Below are 25076 nucleotides of genomic sequence, written 5' to 3' on the forward strand. Positions count from 1 at the left end.
GGGGGGATGCTGGAAGAGGGGGTGATGGGGATAGGGAAGCCCAGCCAGAGGGTGCGGTGGCGGTTTCAGGGGTGTCTGTGAGGGGGTGCCAGAGCCCCCCGGGTGCCCTTAGGGCTGGTGGCAGAGGTCCCAGGGGTGGCAGGTCCCGGTGCCGCTCGCCCTCCTGCCAAGGGCGCCCCATCCCGGCGCGCGTCCCTGTTCCCGGAGAGATGCTCCAAGCGCTGCGAGCGCGGTCTGGACCACTCTCCCCGGGCTGAGCCCCGGCTGTGGCTGGAGGAATTAACAACAGCAGTTGTTTTGTCATCGGCAGAGCTCTCGCCGTCACCAGGGTGGCAGACGGCATCTGCTGTCTGGTCACCAACCGCGGGCCCGACTCCCTGGGAACATCCCTGTCGGGATGGAGCCGCGGCTGTGAGCCGGGAAAGCCAAAATCCCCAGCCCGGGAGGTTCGGGTGCTGGGATTTTGCTGGCTGGGTGGGCGACAGTTTGGGTGTCTCCTGCTCCTCTTCCTCCTGCGCTCCCCAAAACGGGGCTGGGGAAGGCGCCGGCGCTCTCGCCGTGATTCAGCAGAGCCCGGCTCCAGCGGGGCCGCGCAGCTCCGCGGGAATTACCCCATCCCGCATTTCCGTGGGTAAATGACCGGCTCGCTTTGTTTACCTCCGAAATAATCGGAAATAATCAGCTTTGTGCCTCCACCTCGGGCTTTATCGCACCCGGGGCTCCCCGAGTTGCTGCGGAGCGACTCCAGCCCGATTTGCAAAATCAAACCAGATGGGCGCTTTGTTTTTCCTTATGGAGGGAAGGCCGGGAGTGAAAAGCCCTATTACAATGCAAATACCGGCCTGGCGTGAATATTCAAACCGCTGCGCTGCTTTTGAAGCTCTTTACATAAATTTATAGTGCTTTTATACGCCGGCGCTGCTTTGCTAATCTGGAGTGGAGCTTGGTTAACAGGATCGCCGCTCTCTGCCAACTTTGGAGGGTCTGGGGGTGTTTTTGGGGTGCAGGGGGAGAGGTGGCATTGAGGTGCAAGGAGAATTACGAGCGTGGTCAATGGGGAGGAGGGACCGCCAGCTGTAAGGCTGACTCCGGCGGTGACCCTTGGAGAGCGGGGCGTGCTGTCAAGTGATTTACTGAGGTTTAGGTGCTTCATTGTCCTTCTGGGTTTTGTTGTTCCCTTTCTCTTGGGTTTCTCGGTGTGAGCCTTTGTGGGGCTGCTGCTCCAAGGGGGGACGGGGTGTTGCAGCGTGGGCTGAGCTGGGAATTGCCCCAATTTTGGGGTGGATGCAGGGACAGGACACCCTGCTCTTCTCTCTGGTGACCAGTGACAGGACCCAGGGAAGGGCTGGAGCTGTGTTGGGGGGAGGTTAGGTTGGATTTCAGGAAAGGTTCTTCCCCCAGAGGGTGCTGGCACTGCCCAGGCTCCCCAGGGAATGGTGACATTCCCAAACCTGCCAGAGCTCCAGGAGTGCTTGGACAGCACTGCCAGGGATGCTCAGGGTGGGATTGTTGGGGGTCTGTGCAGGGACAGGATCTGGAGTCCACGATCCCTGTGGGTCCCTCCAGCTCAGGGAATTCTGTGATTCAGCAGAGCTGCAGCTGTGATGGATGAGATGGTTCATTAGGGGCAGGAGATAATGAGTGTGAGCCACCCTCCGCTCTGCCTTTCCAGCAAGGGCTCCGTGGGCTGGTTTTGGTGGCTGCTGGGCATCTCATATAAACCCCAGCATTAAAATCTGGGGTCCTGCTGGGCTTTGCCAGCTCTGTTCACATCACTCCAGTTGTCACGGGTGCAGTGGGAAGGCAAAGCTGCTTTAAAGTGCCCGAGTGTGGCCGTGCTCTCCAGCACAGGGGACACTCCAGAGCACTGACATCCCATGGAGCAGGGGCTTGTGTTTTGGAGGTGGCCACAGGATGCTGCCCTGCTGGGTAATTACTGCTAATTACCAGGCCCTCATTAGAGTCGAGGCAATCAAGAGTAGCAGCAAAAGCCAGCTCCTGTCCCTTGGAGCTGATGACTTTCACGCAGGGCAGGTTGGGAATAAGAGCAAGGTACCCACAGCCCTGGTTAGTGATGCAGCCCATGGGGGCATCCAGGCAGAGCATCCCCAAAATCTCCCTCTTGTGCAGCAGCAAATGTGATTTTGTGTTGGTCTAGTGGAAGGTGTCCCTGCCCATGGGGTTGCCATGGAGTGGCCTTTAAGGTCCTTTCCAACTCAAGTATTTCTGGGATTCTACAATTCATACTGTTTACAAACACAACCCTCCCCCCTCAAAATAGAAGGTAATTGTGCTAATTGTGGTGGTTTTGCTTGCTGATGCCATTGATTGACCAGGTAATCTGTGTCTTCATTAGCTCCAGGCTAAAGTTGATATTGATTCTGGGCCCTTCATATGCGAAGCGGTAATTGCTATTTAAGCCTATATTGTTCGAGTTAAATTTAGCTGAGGGTTTAGTCCTGGCAGGCCCCTACATTGTGTTGTGAAGGTTATCTGGCTCTCAGGAGGGGGTGGATTTAAAGGCAGGAAAGAAATGCCGCTGAAAACTTCCTCTTCTCATCATCCCAGAGCGCTCTGCTTCCCCGGGCTGGTCATAAGGAGAACAGAAAGGAGGAATAACCTGGTGGTTATTTAGGTTATTCTCCTAAAGCTGCACTTCTCGAGCTGGTCATTCTGGGGGACTCAATGACGCAATAAATCTGAACAAAGTGATGCTCAGGGTCTGGGGAGCCCCCGCTCAGCTGCTGCCCCCATTATCCCGCCCGCCCTGCTGCATCTCAGCTGCTGGCCCATCTGGAGCAGGGATGAAAGGCTGCCCTTTAATTCGGGCTTTGTGTGCCTCTGCCGTGTCCCCTTCCCTGGCAGCGCTGCCGGAGGTGGCTGTGCTCAGGGCTCTGCCCTCATTATCCTGGCTGCCGGGCCATGCCAGCTCGCCAGCTCCTCAGGTAGGAGGCTCGGGTGGCTTTTTTTCCCCCCTCGGTGGAGGCGCCGCTGAATAATTCAGGCGGGAGGAGGCATCTTGGGTCACCTTGCTGCGTGCCGGAGCCGCCTGCCTAAGATGGAGGTTGTGCAGGATCGCGGGCTCGCCGCGCTGCCGGCAGCTCCCTGCGCCCGCTGACTGCAGGTAGGGACCCAGCCCTGGCCCCCAAAGCACCAAACCCCTTCCCCAGGCTGTGCAGGGCTGCCTGTGCCCCCCTGAGCTCTGCCTGGCCCTCGGCGTGGGGATGTGTGAGGCTGCCACAGTGCCCTGGCCAAAAACTCACCTGGGATGCAGGGCAGGTGCAGCCCTGGTGCTCCTTTCCTTTAGGGGTTGTGTTTTTCCTGCTGGTTTTATGGGGTCCCCCAATGCTGGACTTGCCCAGGGTGAGTTTTTGTGCTCTCTGCTGCTGTTGTGGCACTGAGAGGGGTGATTCCTCTCAGGGATGCTCGGGGATATGTTGGGAGGTGGCATTTAGCTCTCTGCACTAACTGGGGAAACTGGTTCTGGCAGTGTAGCAGTAGGGTCAGGTGCTGGAGACATCTCTTATGGGGGAAGAGGTGGCTCAGCTGAAGATAAGAGGCTCAGAAACGCTTGGGAAGCTCTTTGGGTTGGAGTCATCTTTGCTGGAGGCTTGGCTGTGAGTTTTGGGGCTGCTGGAATGTGCAGGCAGGGTTCCCTCACACCAGGATCCAGCCACTGTCAGCCCTGTGGGTGCAGGTGGGAAATGGGGATGCTGCTGTGGGGATAGAAAATGAGTTTATTGCCTTTCTCCTGCCTTCCACCTGAGTTTTTGGGTGCTGCCTCCTCCTCTGTGCCCCAGGTCGAATGTGTCTGTGCCCTCCCTCCTCCTCACAGTGCCTGGGTGCTGTGGGAAATCAGCTCAAGAGGGATTTGGGGAAAAAAATGGGACAGGGAGTGTGTGAGGCTCAGGTGGAGGGATTGTGTCCACTCCCTGGAGTGTCCATGGCCGTTCCTTGCCCGTGGAGTGCAGGAGGAGGGACAGCCTGGCTGGGCTGTCCCTGTCCCGTGGGCCCTGTCCCTGCCACCAGCCCTGCATCCCTCAGCAGAGGTGGGATCCAGAGGCTGCTCTGCCTTGGCATCTGCTCCTGCAGCCACAGAAATGAGGGGCACGGCTGCTGCAGTGCCTGCCCTGGAGATTCCCTGGCTCTTGGGCTGTGCTGGGCAGGGCTGTGGGATTGGGCTGTGACTGGAGCAGCTCTGCTTGTTCTGGGGTGTCCAGGGGTGCTGCTGGTGGCACTGGGAGCCACAGGAAGCCTGTGAGGAGCAGAGGGCACTGCTCCATGACAGGGGGCTTGGGTGGGACCCCCTGGTTTGGGAAATGTGGCTGACACAACCTGCAGCTGCCACAAAAGCAGAATTGCCATGGCTGGTGTGGGGTCATGGATGAGGCTGGCCAGGCATCCCGGGATGCCCAGTTGGGTCCAGGGACACCAGGTCAGTGCCCATTGTCATCCATGGATGGTGACAGTGCCTGTGGTGCCCCCAGGGTGGTGGCACAGCCACACTGAGGCTGTGTCGTGGCACTGGGTGACACTGCTGCCACCCAAAGCCAGCCAGGAGCCCTGGGCCAGGCTGGACAAACAGATCCAGCCAACTCCTTCATGTCAGAGGGGAAATTTTCCTCTACTCCCGTGCCAGAGCAGCTCCTGGGGCTGTGATCCTCTGTTAGCAATGGATGAGAGGGGTGAAAACTTGACTTGGAGGGGAAGTTGAAGACCTGAGACAAACTGGGCCTGGGCTTTGTGTGCCTGGTACAGGACACCAGACAGATTTTGGCTGTCCCCATGCTGGGGTCTGCTCTGCTCTGGGTTTGCTGCCTGTCAAACCCTTCTCTGCCTTCAGAAACACCTGAGGGGGAGCAGCTCAGGAGTGCTTGGCGGCTGGGCTTGATCTTGGGGTTTTTTCCCAGCCTAAAGCATTCCATGATCCTGTCTTTGGTGCAGGGGATGCGTGGCCCTCATGGTGGCTGGCTGTCCTGAGGGGTTTGGGTCGGGGTGCCCTGCCCTCCCCTCCTCAGGCAGAGCCCCACACTTGGCTGCTGAGCTCCTGTTGGGTTGTTTATCTTCTCACCAAAGCATCACCTGCGACACCCGGGTGAGCTCAAGGGAGCAATTTTCCCCTGCAGCACCTCAGCTCCAAAGGAGCCGCTCCTGGAGCCAGCCTGGGGTGGCACACAGGGACAGGGACATGCCACATGGGGCTGGCCCAGCCACCTGGGCTGTCCCCTCCTGAGGGTTTGGCTCTGCAGGCTTTTCCCCCTCGGTCTTTCTGCTCTGTGACTTCTTCCCCCAGTGGGATGGGAGAGGCTGGAGCAGCAGTGGAGCGCTTAATGCCACCCAGCACGGCCCCAAACAGCCTCATGGGCAGCTGCTGTGCCAGCCCTTGGGCTCTCCTGCTGTCCCCAGGAGCCACCAGTGGTCACCTGCCCCGTGTCTCCCCGCAGGTGAGCGTGGCAGGCTATGGGATGGATGAAGCTGAGCAGGACCAGTATGAAGCTCGCCTCAAGGAGCTCTTTGACAGCTTTGACAGCACGGGCACGGGCTCCCTGGGCCAGGAGGAGCTCACTGACCTCTGCCACATGCTGCACCTGGAGGAGGTGGCCCCAGCACTGCAGCAGACCCTCCTGCAAGGAAACCTCCTAGGCAGGGTAAGGATGTGGGGAGATGGAGGGGGCTGGGGGGCCAGGCGGTGCCTGTGTGCATGGAGTGGCCTTGGGAAGAGGCTGGTGTCTGTGATTTGTGTACATCAGCATTCCTGGGCTTCTGGTGGGCTCGTGGGGTCTGGTTCGGTCAGCAGGGTGGGCACAGGGCAACTTCCAAGAGCAGAACTGGTGACAGCAGGGAGGGAACTGCTCTGTCTGCCCTGTCTGGACGGGTCTGAGGCTCAGGAACCACCACTGCAGGCTGAGCCCTGTGCCCTGCTGTGCTTTCCCAGTGTCCAAGGCCAGGGCAAGTGCCAGGTCCTGGCTGTCCTTGTGCTGCTGGCCTGGGTCACCTCCCCAGACCAGCTCACCAGGTGCTTGCACAAACTCTGAGCCACTTGGGGTGGGACAAGGACCTAAATCCAGGGCTTGAGCCTGTGATTTACTCTGGCTTAAGCTGCAGTTAGACCGGCGGGGCTGTGTGCAGTCACGCATGCTTCTCTGAGGTCGGGAGCATTGTCCCACTCAGGCATCACTGTCTGAGCCACCCTTGTCCACGTTGCCTGGTGTTGGGGGCTTCCCAAAGCCATTTTTTCAGTTGTGGTTGTCCCTTTATGGGGTTAAATGCCGGGGCACTGAGCAGAAGCTGCTTGCCCTTGGGGGGATCTCCAGTTCAGCGTGGATGTCCTTGTGTTGTTCTGCATTACGTCTTTGCTGGCGCGCCGTGCTCAGAGTGCATTAGATCCTTCCCTGGAAATCACCCTGAAATCCCATCACTGCTCATTAAAATCAGAAAAATGTGGAACAGGGCAGCCAGGGCTCTCCACAGACGAGCAGCCATCCCGACTCCCCTTTCGGATCAAACTGTGGTTTTCACAAACCAAATAATTCCTTTAACGAACAAAGGGATTTTCCCTTTTTCCTCCTCTTCCTCGCCTGCCCTGGGGCTGCAGCTCTTCTTCTGGCAGTGAGTGGAGCTGGGGCAGGGATGGATCCAGGCAGAGGTTGTTGACCTTTGGAGTTTCAGTGTGGCATTTGCTGGAGCACCAAGGACTTTCTCTGTCATCTTGAGTGTCCAGCACTCAGGTGCTGTTATCAAAGAATCGTGGAATGGTTTGGGTTGGAAGAACCTTAAAGATCATCCAGTTCCAACCCCCTTCCATGGGCAGGGACACCTTCCACTATCCCAGGATGCTCCAAGCCCCGTCCAGCCTGGCCTTGGACACTGCCAGGGATCCAGGGGCAGCCACAGCTGCTCTGGGCACCCTGTGCCAGGGCCTGCCCACCCGCAAAGCCAAGAATTCCTTCCAAATATTGAATTTAAATCTATTTTCCTTCAGCTTAAAGCCATTTCCCCTTGTTCTATCCAACCTGGCTTTGCCAATTGTGGGATGGGGGCATAGAGAGAAAGGAAGGGCAGATGTGGCTGTCCCAGCTGCTCAGGGCACCCAAACCCCCCTGCCAAAGCACCCCGAGTGCCAGGTCACCCCATCCAGCCTGGAGCTCCATCCCTGCCAGGATGCATCCCATTCTATTCCATTCCTCCCTTTGTCTCTGGGGATGGTTCTCCCTCCCAGCCTGGAGCCTCAGGACAATCTTTGTCCTCTGGTCTGTGCTCGTTAGCAGCAGCAGTGCCCAGATTTAATGGCCCTCGGATCCTCGGGGTTTCCTAGGATGCCGTGGGGAGAGCAGCAGCAAACACGTTGCTCCCTGAGCACAGACTTGTTGCACCTGCCCCTGCAGCCCCTCGCTGCAGATGGTCCCAGCCTTTGTTTGCCTGCACTTCCAGGGATTTATGGCAGGGCACCGGCGAGGGGGGCGGAGGGGGAAGGTTTTGTCTGCTCGGGGCAACTCCACGGGGGCCACGTGCCCGCCTTTGTGCCGGGGGCTCTGCTCCAGGGATGAGAGCTCTGGGATCACAGAATTGTGGAATGGTTTGGGTTGGAAGGGGATCTCGAAGATCACCTCATCCCAACCCCCTGCCCTGGGCAGGGACTGGGAGCTGAGCTGGTGTCTGCAGAGGGGCTGGAAGTGCTGCCTGCCCTGTGATGGTCTGGTGTGGGGCTGTAAATCCTCGTGGCACAGGCAGACCCCTGTGGAACTGTTTTCCTCACGCACTGTGTGCAGAGGTGATGCTCCCTGTCCTGCCATTCCTCAGGAAGTTTTCCCTTTTCTCTTGATGGCAGGAGTGAGGGGATGGGTGTGCCTGTGCCTGTCTGTCTGCCCTCTCTGTGCCCTTTAATTAGCAGCAAACTGGAGGTGTCTTGGGGACAGTGCCCGTGGCCTGGGATGTGCAGGGATGGGGGTGAGCCCTGGCAGTCAGTCCCTGTCCCTGGGAGTGCCCAAGGCCAGCTTGGATGGGGCTTGGAGTGACCTGGGACAGTGGGAGGTGTCCCTGCCATGGCAGGGCTGGGATGAGATGAACTTTAAGGTCCTTTCCATCCCAAATCCTTCTGGGATTCTGTGAAATCAGGCACCTCTGGGTGCTGTGCAGGGCCTGTCCTTGGTGCTGTCCTTGGGCAGGGATGGGAGCTCGGGTTTCACCTGCACCACTGCATTCCCAGCCTGCAGCAAGGGCAGCGTGCCTGGGCCTCACTGCAGCTCCCTGCAGTGCCACGGGTTTGGCTGTGACCTCTTGCACAACCCTTGTGCCTGCTGTTCCCCTTAATGCTCCGTGGGGCTTTCCATGGCCCACGTGGGGGCTTGGGGCCAAGGCTGCCCTGCTCTGATGTCACTGTGAGAGATTGGCTTGTTAGGACCTGAAGGAAGGGCTGGAGCTGTGTTGGGAGAGGTTTAGGTTGGATTTCAGGAAAGGTTCTTCCCCCAGAGGGTTCTGCCCAGGCTCCCCAGGGAATGGTGACATTCCCAAACCTGCCAGAGCTCCAGGAGTGTTTGGACAGGGATGCCCAGGGTGGGATTGTTGGGGGTCTGTGCAGGGCCAGGAGTTGGATTGCACAATCCCTGTGGATCAGGATATTCTCATTCTGCATCTCCCTCACAGCCATTTCCCTCTGCGACCTTGTGCCTGGAAGGGAATTCGCCTTGGGAATGGGGCTGGCCCTCGGGATGGAGGGCAGGGGCTGGAGGAGCTGCTGGTGCTGCCTGTCCTGGCTGTGCCAGGTGCTGTGGGGAGCAGCAGGAGCCTTGGCAGGAGCCTTGGCAGGAGCCTTGGCACGGGCACACAGCTCTGCCTGGCGCCCATCAGCCATGGGAGCTCTCGGGGGAGCCGGGGCAGCCCCAGCTTTGGCTGGTCCCTGGTTGGGGAGGCTGTGCCGGGCTAGCCGTGCCTCTCTGCTGCTGTATTTGTCCTGTTTGCCCCTGATTTTGGTGTTCTGGGAGAATCCTCCTGGCTGTGGGGTGTGCAGGGGCGTGTGTGCTGTCCCCAGCCCTGGGTGGGCATGGCAGCACGCTGTGTGTCACCTCCCACACCCCCATTGCCTCCTGGCTGCTTGGGACCAGCCCCAAAATGCTGAGGGGGCCCCGTGAGCAGACACACAAATGAGCAAAATACCAAAACTCAGAATCAGAGTGGTGTGGTTGGAAGGGACCTTGAAGCCCATCCAGTTCCACCCCTGCCATGGGCAAGGGACACCTTCCACTATCCCAGGTTGCTCCAAGCCCATCCAGCCTGACCTTGGACACTTCCAGGGATCCAGGGGAAGCTGTGCCAGGGCCTCCCCACCCTCCCAGGAGGATTTCTGCAGCGTCTGTGGCTTTGCTGTCCCGTGGCTGCCCTGCCTGCCTTGTGCTGGAGCCCAGCTCTAATTTTATCAGTGTTTCTCTCACTCTCTGTGCCCTCTCTGCATGCAGACACCACATCCAAGGTCAAACATGCACCACAGACTGGTTTTGCTGGTTATCTGGTGTTAGGAGAAACCTCTGGCCCATCCTGAGGAAACATCTCCCCCTCTGCCAGCTGGGACTCCACCTGCCCAGTGAGGAGGGCCCTGGGGAAGCCCCTGTGCCTGTCCTGCTGATTTGCATTTGAAATCCTGCACAGGAGGGTGGCCACGTCCTGCTCCACAGCCCGATCCTCCACAGGCTCCTTTGGATGTCGTGGCCATGGGAAAATCCCAATCTGTCCTTGTGCAGCTGAACGAGGGCTCAGCTCTTCCTCCTTCCTCCTCCTCCTCAGTGCAGACAGGAGTCCTGGGGCTCGTTATGCAGGGCAGTGATGTCAGTGGTGCTGCACACCTGCCCAGGTGCTTTGGCTTTATTTAAATCCATCAGGGATGCAAAGTGGATCTTGTTTTCTTGCTGCTTGTGAGATCCCAGCCCCAGCACCCATCCAGGGGATTGGCTCTGTCTGTTGTCACAGTTCACGTCCTGAGAGGATCCCGTGGGGAGGGAACCTGTAATTTGAACACCCTCATCTTTTATTCATCCTCATTTAGTTCTAAATGTCAAGGTTTTTGTTGGGTTTTTTTAATGGGGGAAATTCTGCTATCTCTGTAAACTGTCCTTTTTGAAGTGCCCCAGTGTCTGGAAAAGGATGGCAGCAATTAGTATTCAGATGAAGGCATTCCTGATGAGCTTCTCTGCTGAACATATTTTTTAATTGTGTTTAAAAACACATTTAAAGTTGTTGAAAGCCTCAGGGGTGATTGGCACTGCCTGAGCAGTGGCATGAGGTGCTCCCCTGTTACCTCCATGGCTCACCTGTGTCCCCTCCCTACCAGGGAGCTCATTGGGAATTTTTTGAGCTTTCCTGACCTCCCAAAAACAGGCTGGAGAACTTCAGCCTTGAACTTTGCTGCTTGTGCCTCCCCAAGCAGCAGGAAAATCCCTCTGCCAGCCAGAGCAGCCTCACTGGGTTTCTTTAAATACAAAATCTTTTGTTCCACGCTAAAAATTCTCCTCAGATTTATTTAGCCAAAAGAAATGGTAGCAGCCAGCTCTGCCTGGCCGCTGACCCATGTCAAATAGCTTCTCCAGCTGTCCCTGGCTCTGCGTGTCCCCCACGGCTGGAATTGCTGACATTCCCTGGGAGGATGCTGCAGCCTCTTTGTGCCTGTTCCTGGCTGCCAGGCAGGAGGCTTTCCAGGAAGGCACAGATGGAAAAAAAAGGAGGGAAAAAAAACCTCCTCTCAGTGGCAGGATCATGTCTCTATTTTTTATTTTATTTTTTTATTCTGTTTTGTATTTTCTCAGCTACACTCCAGGCTTGGTATTCCTCGTTCAGCCCTTACAGAACTACAGGAGCTGGGGCAGGGCTGCCCTGGAAAGGGAGGAATTTTTCTGCCAGTCACATTGGGAAGTGGTTTTTGAAGCTTAATTAGGGCAGTGGAGCATTTCCACAATGGATTATTCATCCCTGACCAGGAGTGGTCTCATTGTAGGAGCCACTGACCCTGGCCAGGCCACCTCAAGTGATGGAGATGCTCCCTGCTGGTTTGGACATGCTATTTTGGCTTCTTGCTCTGGAAAAACCCAACCAGTGCATGAAACCTGTGCCTTTGGGTCCTTCTGTGGTAGCAATGATTCTTCCCACGTGCCCAGAGGTGCTGGCTGTGTCTCCCTGTCCCCTGCTGTCACTTCTCCAGGGTTCCTTCGTGCCCCTTGCCAGCACAGGGGTGCTGATCTGAGTGATTCCCACTTCCTACTGGATTATTTGCCTCACATTTAACTCCCTGCACCACCTGATTTCCTCTTTTCTTCCTTTTTTTTTCCCCCACAGGTCCACTTTGATCAGTTTAAAGAAGCACTTATCCTCATCTTATCCAGAACCCTGTCAAATGAAGAGCACTTCCAAGAGCCAGGTAAATACTGACATTACCTAAAATAATACATTTCCATTGGCAAAGCAGCTGTGGGTGGCTCTCACAGAAGAACTTAGAGGAGAAAGGGCTTTTTAGGTGCTGCCATCCAAGCAGCAAAGGCTGATCCTGGGAGAAAAGGGAGGTGTTTTCAGAGCCATTGGGTGTTTCTGTCCCATTCCCAGGATCTAAATGCCCAGAGAGGCACAGGATGGCTGTGAGCAGACACTTCACACGCTCAGGATGTCTCAGGGCTGTGCCATGGGCTCAGGTCTCTCTATCCCACACCACTCCTGGTGGCCAGAGATGCTTTAGGAGCAGGGAGTTGTGGCCAGGCTGATTTCCAGCCATTTGCTTTTTCCCAGCTGGGGCTGGTGTTGGTTTTTGTGTTTTTTCAAGTCCATTCTGTTTCCTTGTGTCTGAGATGAGCGGGGTGCAGGAAAATTCTCTGTAGTTCCCCCAGGAGACAGTCAGGCTGCTCCAGAGGTGTTCCTGAACAAGTGAAGCCCCTGAGAAACCAGGCTGGGGCTGGTCAGAGAATTCCAGGATGGTTTGAGTGGGAAGGGACCCCATGTGCCATGAAACCCCAACCTTCTGCTATCCCAGGCTGCTCCAAGCCCTGTCCAACTGGCCTTGGACACTTCCAGGGATGGGGCAGTGCTGTGAGTCCTCAGTGTCCTGCTTTTTCCTTGCTTTGTTTCAGTGTGCCTGGAAAATGGGGCTTTTCAGGCTTTCCTTGGCAGGAAATCTGGCTTCAGCTTCAATGTTTTCCCCCTCCCGTGCACCAGGGACTGGGAGCACTGGGAGCTGTGGGGCCGTGGTGGGGGCTGAGCCCCTGCAGCTCCAGCTGGTGTCACACCTGTATGTAAATCCCTAATCCTGTCTTTGGAGCAGCAGGGGAGCAAAATCCCCCCAAGGAGAAAACAGCTTAGCAAAGGGGGAGAGGGAATTCTCCAGGTTTCCTCTCCTGGAGCATCAATCTCAGCTGGAGCATCCCACTCCGGAGAGAGCAGCCTGCCAGCAAAATTACAACTTTCCCCTTTAAATAGGCTGCAAAAACCACAGGCTTGGAGAGGTGTGATTGATGGGTTATTTTGATTTTCCACCTCTCATTTCCAAAGCTCTTTAGTGCTTTGAGAGGGCTGATGGCAGCTCCTGCACCCGGCATTCCTTAATGGAATTTCCAAGTGCGGGTCGGTGGGTGCTCAGGGGGGAGCATCCCTCCCCAGCCCCTTGGGAAGGAGCTGGCACAGAGCAGGAGGCAAAGCCCCAGCGAGGCAGAACTAATCCAGCATTCTGCATTTATTGGGGTATCATATGGCTGAGAGGCTCCAGCTTGATTGAAATGTAAATAAATCCTCCAGAAATGGCGAAATTTGGGGTTATCGTGGGGGAAATGACAAGCGAAGCTGGAGAGCTCTCCTTGGGGACACTCCTTGTCAGCTGGGGTTGGAATGGCAGGAAATCAAAGGGTGTGGGGTACAGGTAGGGAGCCAGAGCCAGGCAGGCCTGGGAGGCATTTTATTTTTAATGCATTTTGACAGGTTGGTTAACGCCAAAGTCTCTGCTTCTTTTAATTTAGATCAAACTGGAGATTTGGAGAACAAGCTGCTTTGTGCTGCTGGTGTCAAACTGTCAGGGAGTGTGGAAATGCTGGTGTTCCAGCCCGCCCCAGGCTTGGGAAAAATTGAGTTAAGAGCTCTAAATCGTATCATTTAAATGAAAATTTAATTTGGGGGGGATTGTGGCGGGGGGGTCGGGGGGAGAAGCAGAGATTTTAAGGCTGTTTGCAGCATCTGGGAAGTTTGCTGTGGAAGGAAGTGGCTGTGATGGTTTTATCCAGGGATTTGGGTGATGGGAAGGTCACTGGAGGGCTCCTGGCTTTGTGCTGCAGCCCCAGACAGTCTGTGTGACACAGCCAAGGGGATGCCACCTCCTTGTCCCCACGGATGCTCCCAGCTCAGGGGGAGGGTTTGGCACAGGGAGGTGACAGGAGGGACACAGGCACAGAGGGATGCAGGCCCTCTGCTGTGAGGAAAGGCTCAGGGAATTGGGGCTCCCCAGGCTGGAGGAGAGCAGCTTTGGGAGCCCCTTCCAGCCCTTTCCAGCACCTGAAGGGAGCCAAAAACAAACAGGGAAAAAGGGATTATTCACCAGGGCCTGGAGTGACAGCACAGGGGAAATGGCTTTGAACTGCCAGGGGACAGGGATGGATTGGGAGGGAATTCCTGGCTGGGAGGGTGGGGAAGATAGATGGGATATTGGGAATTGGGAATTCCTGGCTGTGAGGGTGGGCAGGCTCTGGCACAGGGTGCCCAGGGAAGCTGTGGCTGCCCCTGGATCCCTGGCAGTGCCCAAGGCCAGGCTGGACAGGGCTGGGAGCAGCCTGGGATGGTGAGAGGTGTCCCTGCCATGGAAGGAGGTGATTTTCAAGGTCCCTTCCAGCCAGGCTGATTCTGTGACAGGACTGTGGGGTCACAGCAGGAGCCAGGGGCTGGGGACAAGGAACCACAAGTGCTGCAGTTCCTGCAGAAGCAGCTGAGGGGGTTTCCTCATTTCGGGAGGAAGCGGCAGGTGGGAGAAGCGCTCCGGCTTGCAGAGAGCAGCTGATATATTTATATATTATTTTTTTTCTTGGCAAGGAGGCTGAATTCCCTTTGCAAAGGCGAGACTGGCAGGGAGGATGGTGCTGCAGGCGCTTTGCCTGGGAAGCAGCCCTGGAAACCGAGGCAGGCAGAGTTCCAGAGCTGCTGCCATCAGCTCTGTCCCCTGGAGGGTGTCAGTGTGGGGACACAGACCCAGCTGTGAACCAGAGCATCAGCTGGCCGAGCAAAGCCTGCCTCTGCTGGGAAGAGGGATGGGGGGATTCCAGGGAAAGCAGAGAAAGGCTTGGATGTGGTTTAAAATAATCACTATTTAAAATAATCACTATTTTAGCTCTTGAGACCCATGGGACCGTGCTGGGTGCTGCTGCCACCGCTGCTCTTTGTCCGTGGGTCACTGCAGCAGTGGTGGGGAGGAGCTTGGGGACAATAAAATAGATTTAAGGGTGAGGAAAGGAAAGAAAGACAAAAAAACCAGTTGTGTGGGTGACTAGGGGGGGAAAAAAAAATCAGGCTTTTTTTCTCCCCATTATAGCAAATCAAAAGTGCGTGGAAGCTGGGCTAGGGAGGGATTACTGGGGTGGAGTGCAGGATTACAGGAACACCCAGGAGAAATTAAAGAGCAGTTTGACGCCATCATCCCTGTAGTCACGAGGGGGTTTGGGATTTTCCCTCCCTGGTTTTTTCCTTCTCCTTCTGGAGACAACACAAATGCCCTCCCCAAAGGAGCTGGTGGGGATGATGCCCTTTGGAAGAGCCTCATCCATGGGGGAAAGGTTGTTCAGGTGGGGATAAAACCAGTGTCACAGCCCAGACAGGGGTGGGTGATGCCACAGGGTATTTTTGAGTCCAAACCCGTGGATTTTGGATTGTGGTGACCCAGCCACGACTCCTCTCTTCCTCCACTGCTGTGCCTGAATTATGAAATAGGACTTGGAGGAGTTCAGACGTACCTGGTGCCTCAGGGGATTAGGATTTAGCAGATCCTGGCTGCCATGTGCTTTGCCCAGCACTTGGAACGTCCCTCCCTTCCCAATCTTAAGCAGCAGAGAGATGAATTTCACCTCGCAGCGCGGGGATTGCGGGCTGAGGGTCCTGCTGCTCTAAACCCCCTTTTGTCTGTGCTGCAGGGCTTTGATGCCGGGCCCAGGGAAGGGGAGCCCCCCTCCCTCCCCATCTGAGGACAGAGCAGGATTTTGAAATGACTTATCTGGCGCAGAAAGGCAGAAAATCAAGTGTAAATCTGCAGCCACGGAGACATTTCACTGCCGGGATGGACGGGGGGAGAGGGAGAGGGAATTGAGTCTGCAGCGCTAAAATCAGGGGGGTCTCATGAAATGCAGATCTGGGGGGGTTATTTCATTTCAGGGGGCACTTTGAGGGCCACAGACCCTCTGGGCAGTGGGCAGGAAGGCGAGAGCCCCCTCCCCTTGCCCCCAGCCTGGGGGCAGTTCAGGGGGGCAGATCAGACCCCAGTGTCTAATTAGGCACCAGCTCTGGAGTGGGTTTTACTAAGCCCACGCTTTGCCGAGGGCTGTAGGAGGCAGGGAGGGCACAACCTATTTTATTTTTTCTCTTTTTTCCACCCTTTCTTGGTGATTTGTCAGCCACACAATAGTGGGAGTCTGAGCAGCAGCATCTCACCTTGCCCTTGGGGGGAGGAGTGGGTACCAGAGCATCCTCTCTTCTGTTCAGGGGGGGGTATTTGGCATTTTGGGGGATAAATATCTCACAGGGCTGTCTCATGGGCACCTCCTTCAGTGAAAGGCTTGGTCTGACACCTCCTTCATGCTCCTGCTGTACATTGAAGGCACATGTGGGCTGAGCAGCTCTTTCCATCTAAGGTTGGACTTGGTGACCTCGGAGGTCTTTTCCAGCCTTGATGATTCTCTAACCCTTCCTCCTCAGTTTTGGCTGGGAATGAGAACCTGTTCAGCTCCTCAGTGAATTTCCTGCATTCAGGAAGCATGGATGGCTGCTTTTGGCTTTTTGTGTGTGTGCTCAGCATTCCCTAAACATTGGGAATGGTGGGAACATCAAAGGCACCAGCTGCTGTACCAGGGGTTGGGAAAGCAGGAGAGGGAGAGGTTAGAGGATGCTCCAGGTGTGGGAGGTGTCAGTGCCCACCTGGGTGAGAGGTGATGGTGGAAAGAAGAGGAATTTGTGCTTCCAGGGATGGGGCTGCAGGATAGGATAAGGGAAGAGCTGTTAATAACCCAGTGTTAACAAAAGCCCCCCAGCTCTGGAAATGGGAATTCAGGGTGCCTGGGCTGGGATCCCCTCAGCAGCTGGGCTCAGGCACAGCTGGTTTGGAAGTTGGAGCCAACTTTGTTCTCCTCAAGCTGTGAAGGGTCACCTTTCCCTCCCGGGGATGTTCTGGAGCTTGGCAGCTTTTTAATTACAAAAGGCAAACAAGCTCACCCGTGGTGCTCAGAGCAAGGAGAAGAGAGAGATCAGCTGCAAGTGCTGAAAACACAGAAATGAGGAGATGCTGGTGTTGTTGCCATTCCCGTGCTTGCAGGGGGCACAGCGTGGTGGCACTTGTGTTTTAGAGTGTCACAGAGCGGTGTGGGTTGGAGGGGACTTTGAAAACCATCCCATTCCACCCCCCTGCCACGAGCAGGAGCACCTTCCACTGGCCCACTGAATTTCCAGCTGCAGCAGTGGGTAAGCACCATCAGTGTGGCAGGGTTGGAAACAGGATTCTTTGGGAAATCCAGAAGGAAATTTAGCTGTAGCAGCTTCAATATTGCTGAATCCCAGCTTCTCCCCCCTCCTCCATCTCTCCAAAGACAGATGGAGGTACGGCTCTGTCTTGGGAATAATAAAAATGATTTCTGAAGGAAAACAAAGCCCCCAGCCCTCTCGTGTGCAGGGGAGGGGAGAAAATAACTGGGTGAATGAGTAGCCACAAATATTAGCATTTCAGAGGGAGCTGCTGGATGGAGATTGTTCACCACCGGGCGGGCTTTAATAGGAGTGATAAGGTTTGCTTTTGTTCTGGGGCTCTTCCTTAATCAGCCTGTCTCCTCCTGATTTTTCTATCGGTGCACTCCATCGCCCAACTTTCATGTGCTGAGGCCCAGCTGCAGCAAATCTTGTTAGGATGGCCTTGTTCAAACACGGGCGCCGGGTTTGTTCCCTGGAGCTGCCTGGATGGAGCGCAAGGCTGGGGAATCAAAGCGCTCCTCAGCCTGTGTATTTTATAATTCATTGCATAGCTAAGTTGTGGAATATTTTTTTTTTCCTCCCTCTAACAAGCTCGAAGCCTTTTCTTCCATATCTAAAGGAATATTATCCGAGGAGGCGTTTGGGTAGGGGGGTTTGGAGACCCACTGCTTTCCGTGTATCCTTTGTCAGTGGTGGAACAGCTTCCCTGGGCCTTATTAGTATTGCACTCCTGCATTTCTTTTATATCGGAGCCCTCTGCAAATAAAATTTTCAAAAGCTGCTGCTCTTGCCACCGCGAGTGGCGGAGAAAATAAAAGATGATGGAGTCCTGGGGGGGTTTCAGCAGTCAGGTTAGCAAACACTGAAACAAAGGGTGGCACGGAGCCTTCCCCTAATTGAATCCCTGGTTAATTTGGTCCTTCGTTTAATTTGCCCCCTGCTCCAGACATCGGAGGATTCTCACTGAAAACAGCCCAAAACGTGCTTATTTATTTTTTGTTTTGATCCTCGCCTGCGAGTGCTCCCGGATAATTCAGTCCCCAAAGGCAGGAGCTTGCTGGGGGAAGCTGGAGCCGGGGAATGTGGAGCCCCTGTAATTAGACGACGACTCCAAAGGGTTATTTAGATCCTGCAGTTGGCTGTGGCTGCTCAGCACAGGCTGGGACCTGCCCCGCTGTCGCCTGGATCAGCTGCTCCTGTCGGCCCCTCCAGAGACTCCAAACTTGCCCAATTTTTTTCCTCTTGCCCGGTTCTTTGGGCATTTTAATGGAGCTGAAATTGAAACCCACGGAAAGCAGCGGCGGCCGCCCAGGTGTCTGCAGGATCTGGAGACTTGAGCTGCCTCTGTGCAACTCTGTCCCTAATTAAACCTGCCTGGTGCTGCTAATGGAGATTAGTGCAAGGAGGAGAGGCCTAATGGACTTTCCATCCATGGCTCCTGGCAAGGATGAGGGGATTTTCCCTCCCCCCATCCTGTTAACTTGATCTGGGAGTTGGGGAAGGGCGAGGAAGAGGAAGATTCCACTTTGTGAGAGCTTTTTTTGGCAGGGAGCAGCACCAGTTCTAACCCCCAGACCCAGAGGCAGGGTGGGGGGAGCGATGATCCAGGCACGGAGCCGCCGCTGGAATTCCCTGCCCACCAGGAATGGTGGCGGCAGCTGGGCGCCCAAAATTCCTCTGAGAGAGCCCAAAAAATCCCATCCCTGATGTGTTTTGTGCTTGGACTCCCCAGATTCCTCCCCGGAGGCACAGCCCAAGTACATCAAAGGCGGCAAACGCTACGGGCGCCGTTCCCTGCCGGAGTTCCAGGAGTCTGTGGAGGACTTTGCCGAGGTGACGGTCATCGAGCCGCTGAGCGAGGAGCCACATCCCGCACACATCGCTGCCAGCCAGGAGGTGAGCAGGGAGGGACGGCTGTGGGGTGGCCCTGTCACCTCTGGCGGGGCTGCTCCCCACATCCACAGGGCCTTGGGATGTGTTTGGAGCCTTCCCAGTAAAGGCATTGGCTGCTCTCCCTGCCTGTCCTTAGGATGGGTGTTGGGGTGGCCTTGTCACCTCTGGGCACGGCTGCTCCCCACATCCACAGGGGTTGGGATGTCCCAGTGGCTTTGCTGGCCGCCCTCCCTGCCTGTCCTTGGGGATCAGCCATGGCAGGCACCGCCTCCCTCGCTCCGTGCGCCGTGGGAAGCGGGGAAGGAGCCGGGGCTGACGTCGCTGGCTCCTGGCTGGAGTGTGGGCCAGCAATTAAGCAAGGGCTGAGCCTCTGCCTCTGTGGCTAACGAGGTGTGGGCTGGGAGCAGACGGAGCACGTCCACATCCATTAGTGCAGCTGCCAAAACCCGCCCGTGGCTCTGGCAGGAGGGATGGGGACAAGGGGCGGTGGGTGACAGAGCCAGCAGCTGCTTTGGGACAGTGGCATCTAATTGCTCAAAGAATCCACATTCCTGGGTTCATGGCTCTCTTTGTGCCAGTGCTTTCAGTCCCAGGATCTCCCCTTGCTTCCCCAGACAGGAAAGCTGGAGGAGCTGAGTGGTTGGGGTTGGTGCTGTGTGTTAGAGCACAGCCACAGCAGCGTTTCCCCAGAGCTGGGCTGCTTCCAGCCTGCCCTGCTGTGCCAAGTATTGTTGATTCAGGAGCATGTGGTGGGAGTTTTTCCACTGGGAAGGAGAAGCACTGCTGCTTTCTCCTTCCTCTGTCTCGTGCCTTCACTTGGAGTTGGGAGCCTCTGCAGCCACTTGTAGGGGAGCACCCAACCCTGCAAGCAAGGCAGGAGTTTCCAATTTCCATGGTTTCAGTGTTATTCCTATGCAGCTGAGCTTAAAAAGGATTTAAAAAACCCCAACCCAACACCTCAAAGAAAAGCTTTCCCACCACACCCAGCTGCTTTTCCCTGCTCCTGGTGACCTTTGCTGGGTGCCACAGGGATGCTCATCCATCCCCTGGTGTTGGCCACATGGGCTGCCCTGACCTTGAAATCGATGTGAATCCGCCCACACTCCCCAGGGAAGTGATGGCCTTGGTGGAAGAGGCTACTCTAATCTTACCCCTCGGTCTTAGCTGTCACAGAGGTGTAAAAGGGCAGTCTATTAACAAGGTCAGTTAATTAACCAGCTGGTGTGTAACCACGCTGTGCCGTGGGGGCTGGACCAGTCTCCTGCTGGGAATGCTTGTTGCACCTTTCGGGCTGGTGTGGTGTTTAATTCCTTTGCAACTGAGTGAAAAAACCAGGCTAAACTTGTGAAATCCCTGCTTTATCAGCATTGCTGTCTCGGTCTCCAAAGCAGATCCTCATGGGAATGACTTGCTGGAAGGTGCTGAGGGGTCCCAGGGGGGAGTGCAGGAGGCTCCTGATGCTCTGATCCCCTGGGATTTGGCCGGGGAGCAGCCTGTGCCCAGTTCTCTCTGTGGTGTGTGCAAACACGGCGCTGCCGTTCCGCAAGCCTGCCCCGGCCTAGGCTGGCCCTGCCCTGGGAACTGGGGCAGCGGGGCTTAATTGCTGCCTGCTCCCAAGCAGTGCCAATTAAAAGGGCTCAGGCTCTGCCTGAGAGGTTTCCCTCCCTCCCTCCCTCCCTGCCCTGGTGAACACGAGGAGAGGCTGGAAGGCTGCTTGGGGACGGGCTGCCCGGGGAGGCTCCCTGACCTCCATCCCCAGGGGTTTTTTTGGGTGCTGTTGGATAAAGGAATGAGCAGCTGGGTCTGGATGGGGCACTGACCCTGCTGTGAGTAGGGGGGTGATCCTGAGGGTCCCTCTGACCTGCAGGAGCTTGTCCCTGTGGATGCTGACCTCCAGACCTCACTGGGGAGCATCCATCACCTCCCCTTGCCCAGCTGCTGGCTCTGCTCTGGGAGAGGTCCCTCCTACTTGCAGGGTCATGGAATCCCAGAATGGTTTGGGTTGGAAAGGACCCTAAAGCCCATCTCATCCCAACCTTCTACCGTGGGCAGGGACAGTTTCCACTAGTCCAGGTTGCTCCAAGCCCTATCCAACCTGGCCTTGAGATTTTGGAGTCCGCTGGCACATCTCAGTTCTGTCCCTTCAGCACCTGCTGGAGCGACTTGCTCCTATGCTGTGTGCTTGCTCCTGCATAGAATTGTTTCCAGCATGGCCTGGCATTGGAGCAAAATGTTCTGGGAGGCTCAGGTTGAAATTCCTGCTTTTGGATCCTTGATGTGAGACTCCCAAGATGGGACTGTCCAGGAAAGCCGGGATTGGTGAAAAATATTTTCACTTTCAGTAATGCGCCTTTTCTAGGAACTCAGGATAGTGCCTGCTCCCAGAAAAAGCATGTTACTGGTGTGACTGGTGCTTTGGAGCTGAAGGCACCTGGCAAAGACAGGTGTGGGGATCTGACAGCTTTTTTGGGGTTCCTGTTTGGGCTGCCCAGCCCGGGGAGCTGCCGTGCGGCTCCGGCAAGAACGGGACCCACCAGCACCGCTCGGTGCGCGCTCCTGACCGTCATTTTAATTAGCAATATATTCTGGGGAGAACAAAGGTCTGTCTGGCAGAGCAGATGGCAGGGGGGAGAGGTGGCTGCTGCCTCGTCCCAGGCAGAGGCTGCAGATGCTCGCCTGGCCCCGCAGCATTCAGAGCCGCGGCCATCTGCTCCCGGGCCGGCCCAGCACGCGCCTCCCGCAGCAGCAGCATTCCTGGGATCCCCGGGCCTGTGACCCGGGGCCAGCTGTAGCCCTGCCAGGGCTGGGGGACAATGAGTGCCTGACACTGGGATGTCCCAGCCCCTCTTTGTCCCCCCGACCCCGAGCCCTCGGCGCACAAAGGGAGGGAGGGGAGGTCACGCGAGTGCCCCGGGGTCGCTTCGGGGGGTTGGCAGCCCCAAAACGCCCTGGCTTTGTTCAGGTTGTTGGTGTTGATGGAGTTGTGGTGGTTTCAGAGAATCCCAGAATGGTTTGGGTTGGAAGGGGAGCTTAAAGCTCATCCCATTCCTCCCCCTGCCATGGACAGGGATTCCTTCCACTGTCCCAGGTTGCTCCAAGCCCTGTCCAACCTGGCTGTGAGCACTTGCAGGGATGGGACAGCAGCAGCTTGTGTGGTTTTGCTGAAAGTGCTTGAAGTGAGGGTCTGGTGCTGAATTAATCTGGTTCTGTATGAAAGTGTATGTGTTGCTTATGCAAAAAGGCTCAGACACAGAGGATCTGCCCTCTGAGCATCACTGCCAGGTTCCCCTCAGTGTCCCAGCTGTCCCCAAGGACGAGGATGGGTGGCTGCAGGGTGATACCTCTGGCACCCAAGCTGGCCTGTTCTCTGCATTTTCAGATGGCAATTTCACAGAATCCTGGAGTGGTTTGCACTGGAAGGGACCCCAAAGCCCATCCAGTCCCACCCCCTGCCATGGCAGGGACACCTTCCACTATCCCAGGGTGCTCCAAGCCCTGTCCAGCCTGGCCTGGGACACTTGCAGGGATCCAGGGGCAGCCACAGCTTCTCTGGGCACCCTGTGCCAGGGTTTTGCCATTCTCTTTGTAAGGAACCTCCAGGGATGGGGTTTAATGGCACCTGTTGCCTCAGCTCCTGCATTTTGTCCCTCGTGGGACATTGTGATGCTGTGGCAGCGAGGGGCCCTTGCCTGGTCCGGCAGCTGAAACGGGAGCAGCAGCAGAGCTAAAAAAAGTCCAGTGGCTTAATCCAGTTTCCATGGTAACGTTGTAGATTAATGGCTTTTAGCTGTAATCTGAATGAGACGTATTGAACTTTTCTGTGATGGTTTAGAGCCTCTTTATGTCCCGGGTGACTTTGACTCCAAATCCATCAGTCACGTGCAGGCAGAAGTGTCCACTTGCACCACTGCAGAGGCAACATCTGCCACTGCCAAAGCAGGAGCTGATGTGGTGGAGCATCACGTGGGGGTAAATACCCTGGGCTGCTACAAGGGTGGCAGGGCTGAGACAACGTGTAGGACATGAGGAAATCACCTTAAATGCTGGACTTTTGCTCCTGGTGCTGCCTGAGCTGATGGGATGCTGCCAGAGGGAGCAGGATGGTTTAAGACCACCAAAGTGTGTTGTTTTTTTTTGCTTTGTTAAGCTCAGTAAAAGGCTTGTTGACAGCATAGCTCTCTCCTGATACAGAGCTGCACTTAGTGGAGGAGTTTTGAATTTGGCTTGGCTCGGTGTGGGGGGAAATAGGAGAAAATAAAGTGCTGGATGGAAAGGATAGCCCAGCTCTGTGCAGCCCATGGTGTTCCCTGCATCCCCATCCCCTCCACCATCAATACCTCAAAGAAAAGCAGCATGGTTTGCTCGGGGGGCAAACCTCCTCCTCTCTCCCCAGCTCCCTGCCAGGCTCTGATCTGTCCCCTCTCCTGGGTCGTTTATGGGGCTTTGGGCATCTCTGTGGGTTCTCCCCATGGAGAGCCAGAACAAGGCAGGATCAAAGGGCCCTGGATGCCCAGCCCAGGCTGCAGGGAGATGAGAGCCTGGTTTGGATGCTGATCCCAGAGGTTCCTTCATCCAGGGGATATCTTGCAGCAGTAATAACTCAGGAACCTTTTGTTTTCTCCCCAGCACTGGAAGACGCGAGGCAGCGAGGAGTACGAGGCCGAGGGTAAGAGCAGAGAGCAGCCCTGGATGTGCTCGTTCTCATTTCAGCTTTGGAGAGGGGTCAGGGGAGCACGTGGAGGGGGCTCTGGCTGTGTGGAGCATCCCAGCCTGGCTGGGGATGAAAGCTCAGGCAGGGCAGGTCTTGTGCTGTACCCCCTCTGCCCTCTCCATCCTGCTGTGGGTGTCCCTGCTCTCCCTGACCTCTGTCCTGGTCCCCACTCCTGCCCCGGGGGGCTCTGGCTGTAGTGGAGCCTGGTGGGCAGTAGATGTCAGCAGGGACCAGTCATTACACGTTCCCTAATTGTCACAGAATTATAAAACCCTGGAATGGTTTGGAAGGGACCTTAAAGCTCATCCAGTCCCAGCACTTTCCACTATCCCAGGTTACTCCAAGTCCTGTCTAACCTGGCCTTGGACACTTCCAGGGATGGGAAATTCCTCTGGGTGAGCTGTGCCAGTGTTTTACCATCTCCATCATCAAAAAATTTCCTTTTAATTACATCAACACCTCTTCCATATTTCAGCTGCTCTCTAACCCCTTTCCCATCCAAAGGGGTCAGCTTTTTTCTCCTGAGGCTGCTTTTCCAGCTCCAGGAGGTGGCCTTGCAGCTGCCTTCATCCCATCACTGCCCAGAGGAGGAGGGGTCCCCTTCCCATCTGTGGCAGCAGAGCTGCCCCTCCCTGGCCACCAGACTCATCCACATTCCCAAAGATCCCCCTGGCCACAGTCCCAGCTGCAGGTCAGGCACTTGGAGTCCCCATCCCTGGAGGGATTAAAAGCTGTGTGGAGGTGGCACTTGGGGACATGGGGCAGTGGTGGCCTTGGCCATGCAGGGGAGCAGCTGGACTCCAATGGTCTTAGAGGTTTTTTTCCAACCTCCACAATTCCATGATTCTGTGGACACGAGGCTCCGTCCCCTCAGGTGAAGACACACATGAGTGAAATTCTGAGCAGAACCTTCTGCTAGAGTCTGACACTGCTGGGGCCAGCGCCCAAATCCTAAAATCCAGAGTGTGCTCTGAGTAGGATGAACTCCAATGATCCCTTGGGGTCTGCAGAGCCAGGAAGGAGCTCTGCCCTGGGGGGTGCAGAGCCCCCAGATCTTCTGCTCCTCCCTCCAGAGGAGCAGTCTCACACCGGAGCATCTCCCCCCTTTCCAGGGCAGCTGCGATTCTGGAACCCGGACGACCTGAACGCCTCCCCTGGTGCCTCACCCAGCCCAGACTGGATCGAGGAGAAGCTGCAGGAGGTGTGTGAGCACCTGGGGATCACCAGGGATGGCCACCTGAACAGGAAGAAGCTGGTGTCCATCTGCGAGCAGTACGGGCTGCACGCGGCGGCCGGCGAGGTGAGCGACCACATCCCACCACTGCCCCTGCCTGCGCCCCCAAATCCCTCCTGGGACTCACCACCAGCACAGGTGGATGCTTGGGAAGGAGTTTCCAGCTCCAGCTGCTGGTTTTCCAGCGAGGTTTTTGGTCCCAAAGCATCGGGCTGCTCCAGGAGAAGGCAGCTGCCGGCCTGGAGCGTGGCGTGCGTGTCTCCTCATGCAATCACGGAGTGAACTGGAATGTAAAAGCATGGCTTGGATTCCAAGCATGTCTCCTTAATCCTAGGAATCTTCTAGCTGGACAGAAAAGAGGGGTTAAATATTCATAGCTGGTTGCTTTTGACTTTGTGAAGGCTTGGGGGCTGTTTCTGTCCTGCAGCAAGAGCCCACGAGAAAATGAAATCCTTAGCAAAAAAAAAAAATAATAATACAGGCTCTTGTCAACTTAGGATTTAGTTTTATTAAAAAGTCAGATTTTTTGCATCTTAAGATAACATGGCTTGTAACAATTTCCTCCAT

At 56.0% G+C, this 25076-nt stretch overlaps 1 protein-coding gene across 8 annotated transcripts in view; it reads left to right on the forward strand.

Annotated features, from left to right (window-relative positions):
• NIN (ninein) overlaps nucleotides 1–25076 on the forward strand; it is a 61562-nt gene that overhangs the window by 497 nt on the left and 35989 nt on the right. For 7 of the 8 annotated variants that reach the window (XM_063399717.1, XM_063399722.1, XM_063399716.1 and 4 more), the window contains exons 2-6: nucleotides 5445–5648; nucleotides 11320–11401; nucleotides 18404–18567; nucleotides 23191–23230; nucleotides 24388–24575. In XM_063399717.1, the coding sequence (XP_063255787.1) occupies nucleotides 5466–5648; nucleotides 11320–11401; nucleotides 18404–18567; nucleotides 23191–23230; nucleotides 24388–24575 (657 nt within the window). In that variant the 5' untranslated portion in view covers nucleotides 5445–5465. Of the gene's footprint in view, nucleotides 1–1056; nucleotides 3125–5444; nucleotides 5649–11319; nucleotides 11402–18403; nucleotides 18568–23190; nucleotides 23231–24387; nucleotides 24576–25076 lie in introns of those variants that run through there. The other variant, XM_063399718.1, reaches the window with a different exon arrangement.

Source organism: Prinia subflava, chromosome 5 (genome assembly GCF_021018805.1).
Source record: "Prinia subflava isolate CZ2003 ecotype Zambia chromosome 5, Cam_Psub_1.2, whole genome shotgun sequence".
NCBI classification, from domain to species: Eukaryota; Metazoa; Chordata; class Aves; order Passeriformes; family Cisticolidae; genus Prinia; species Prinia subflava.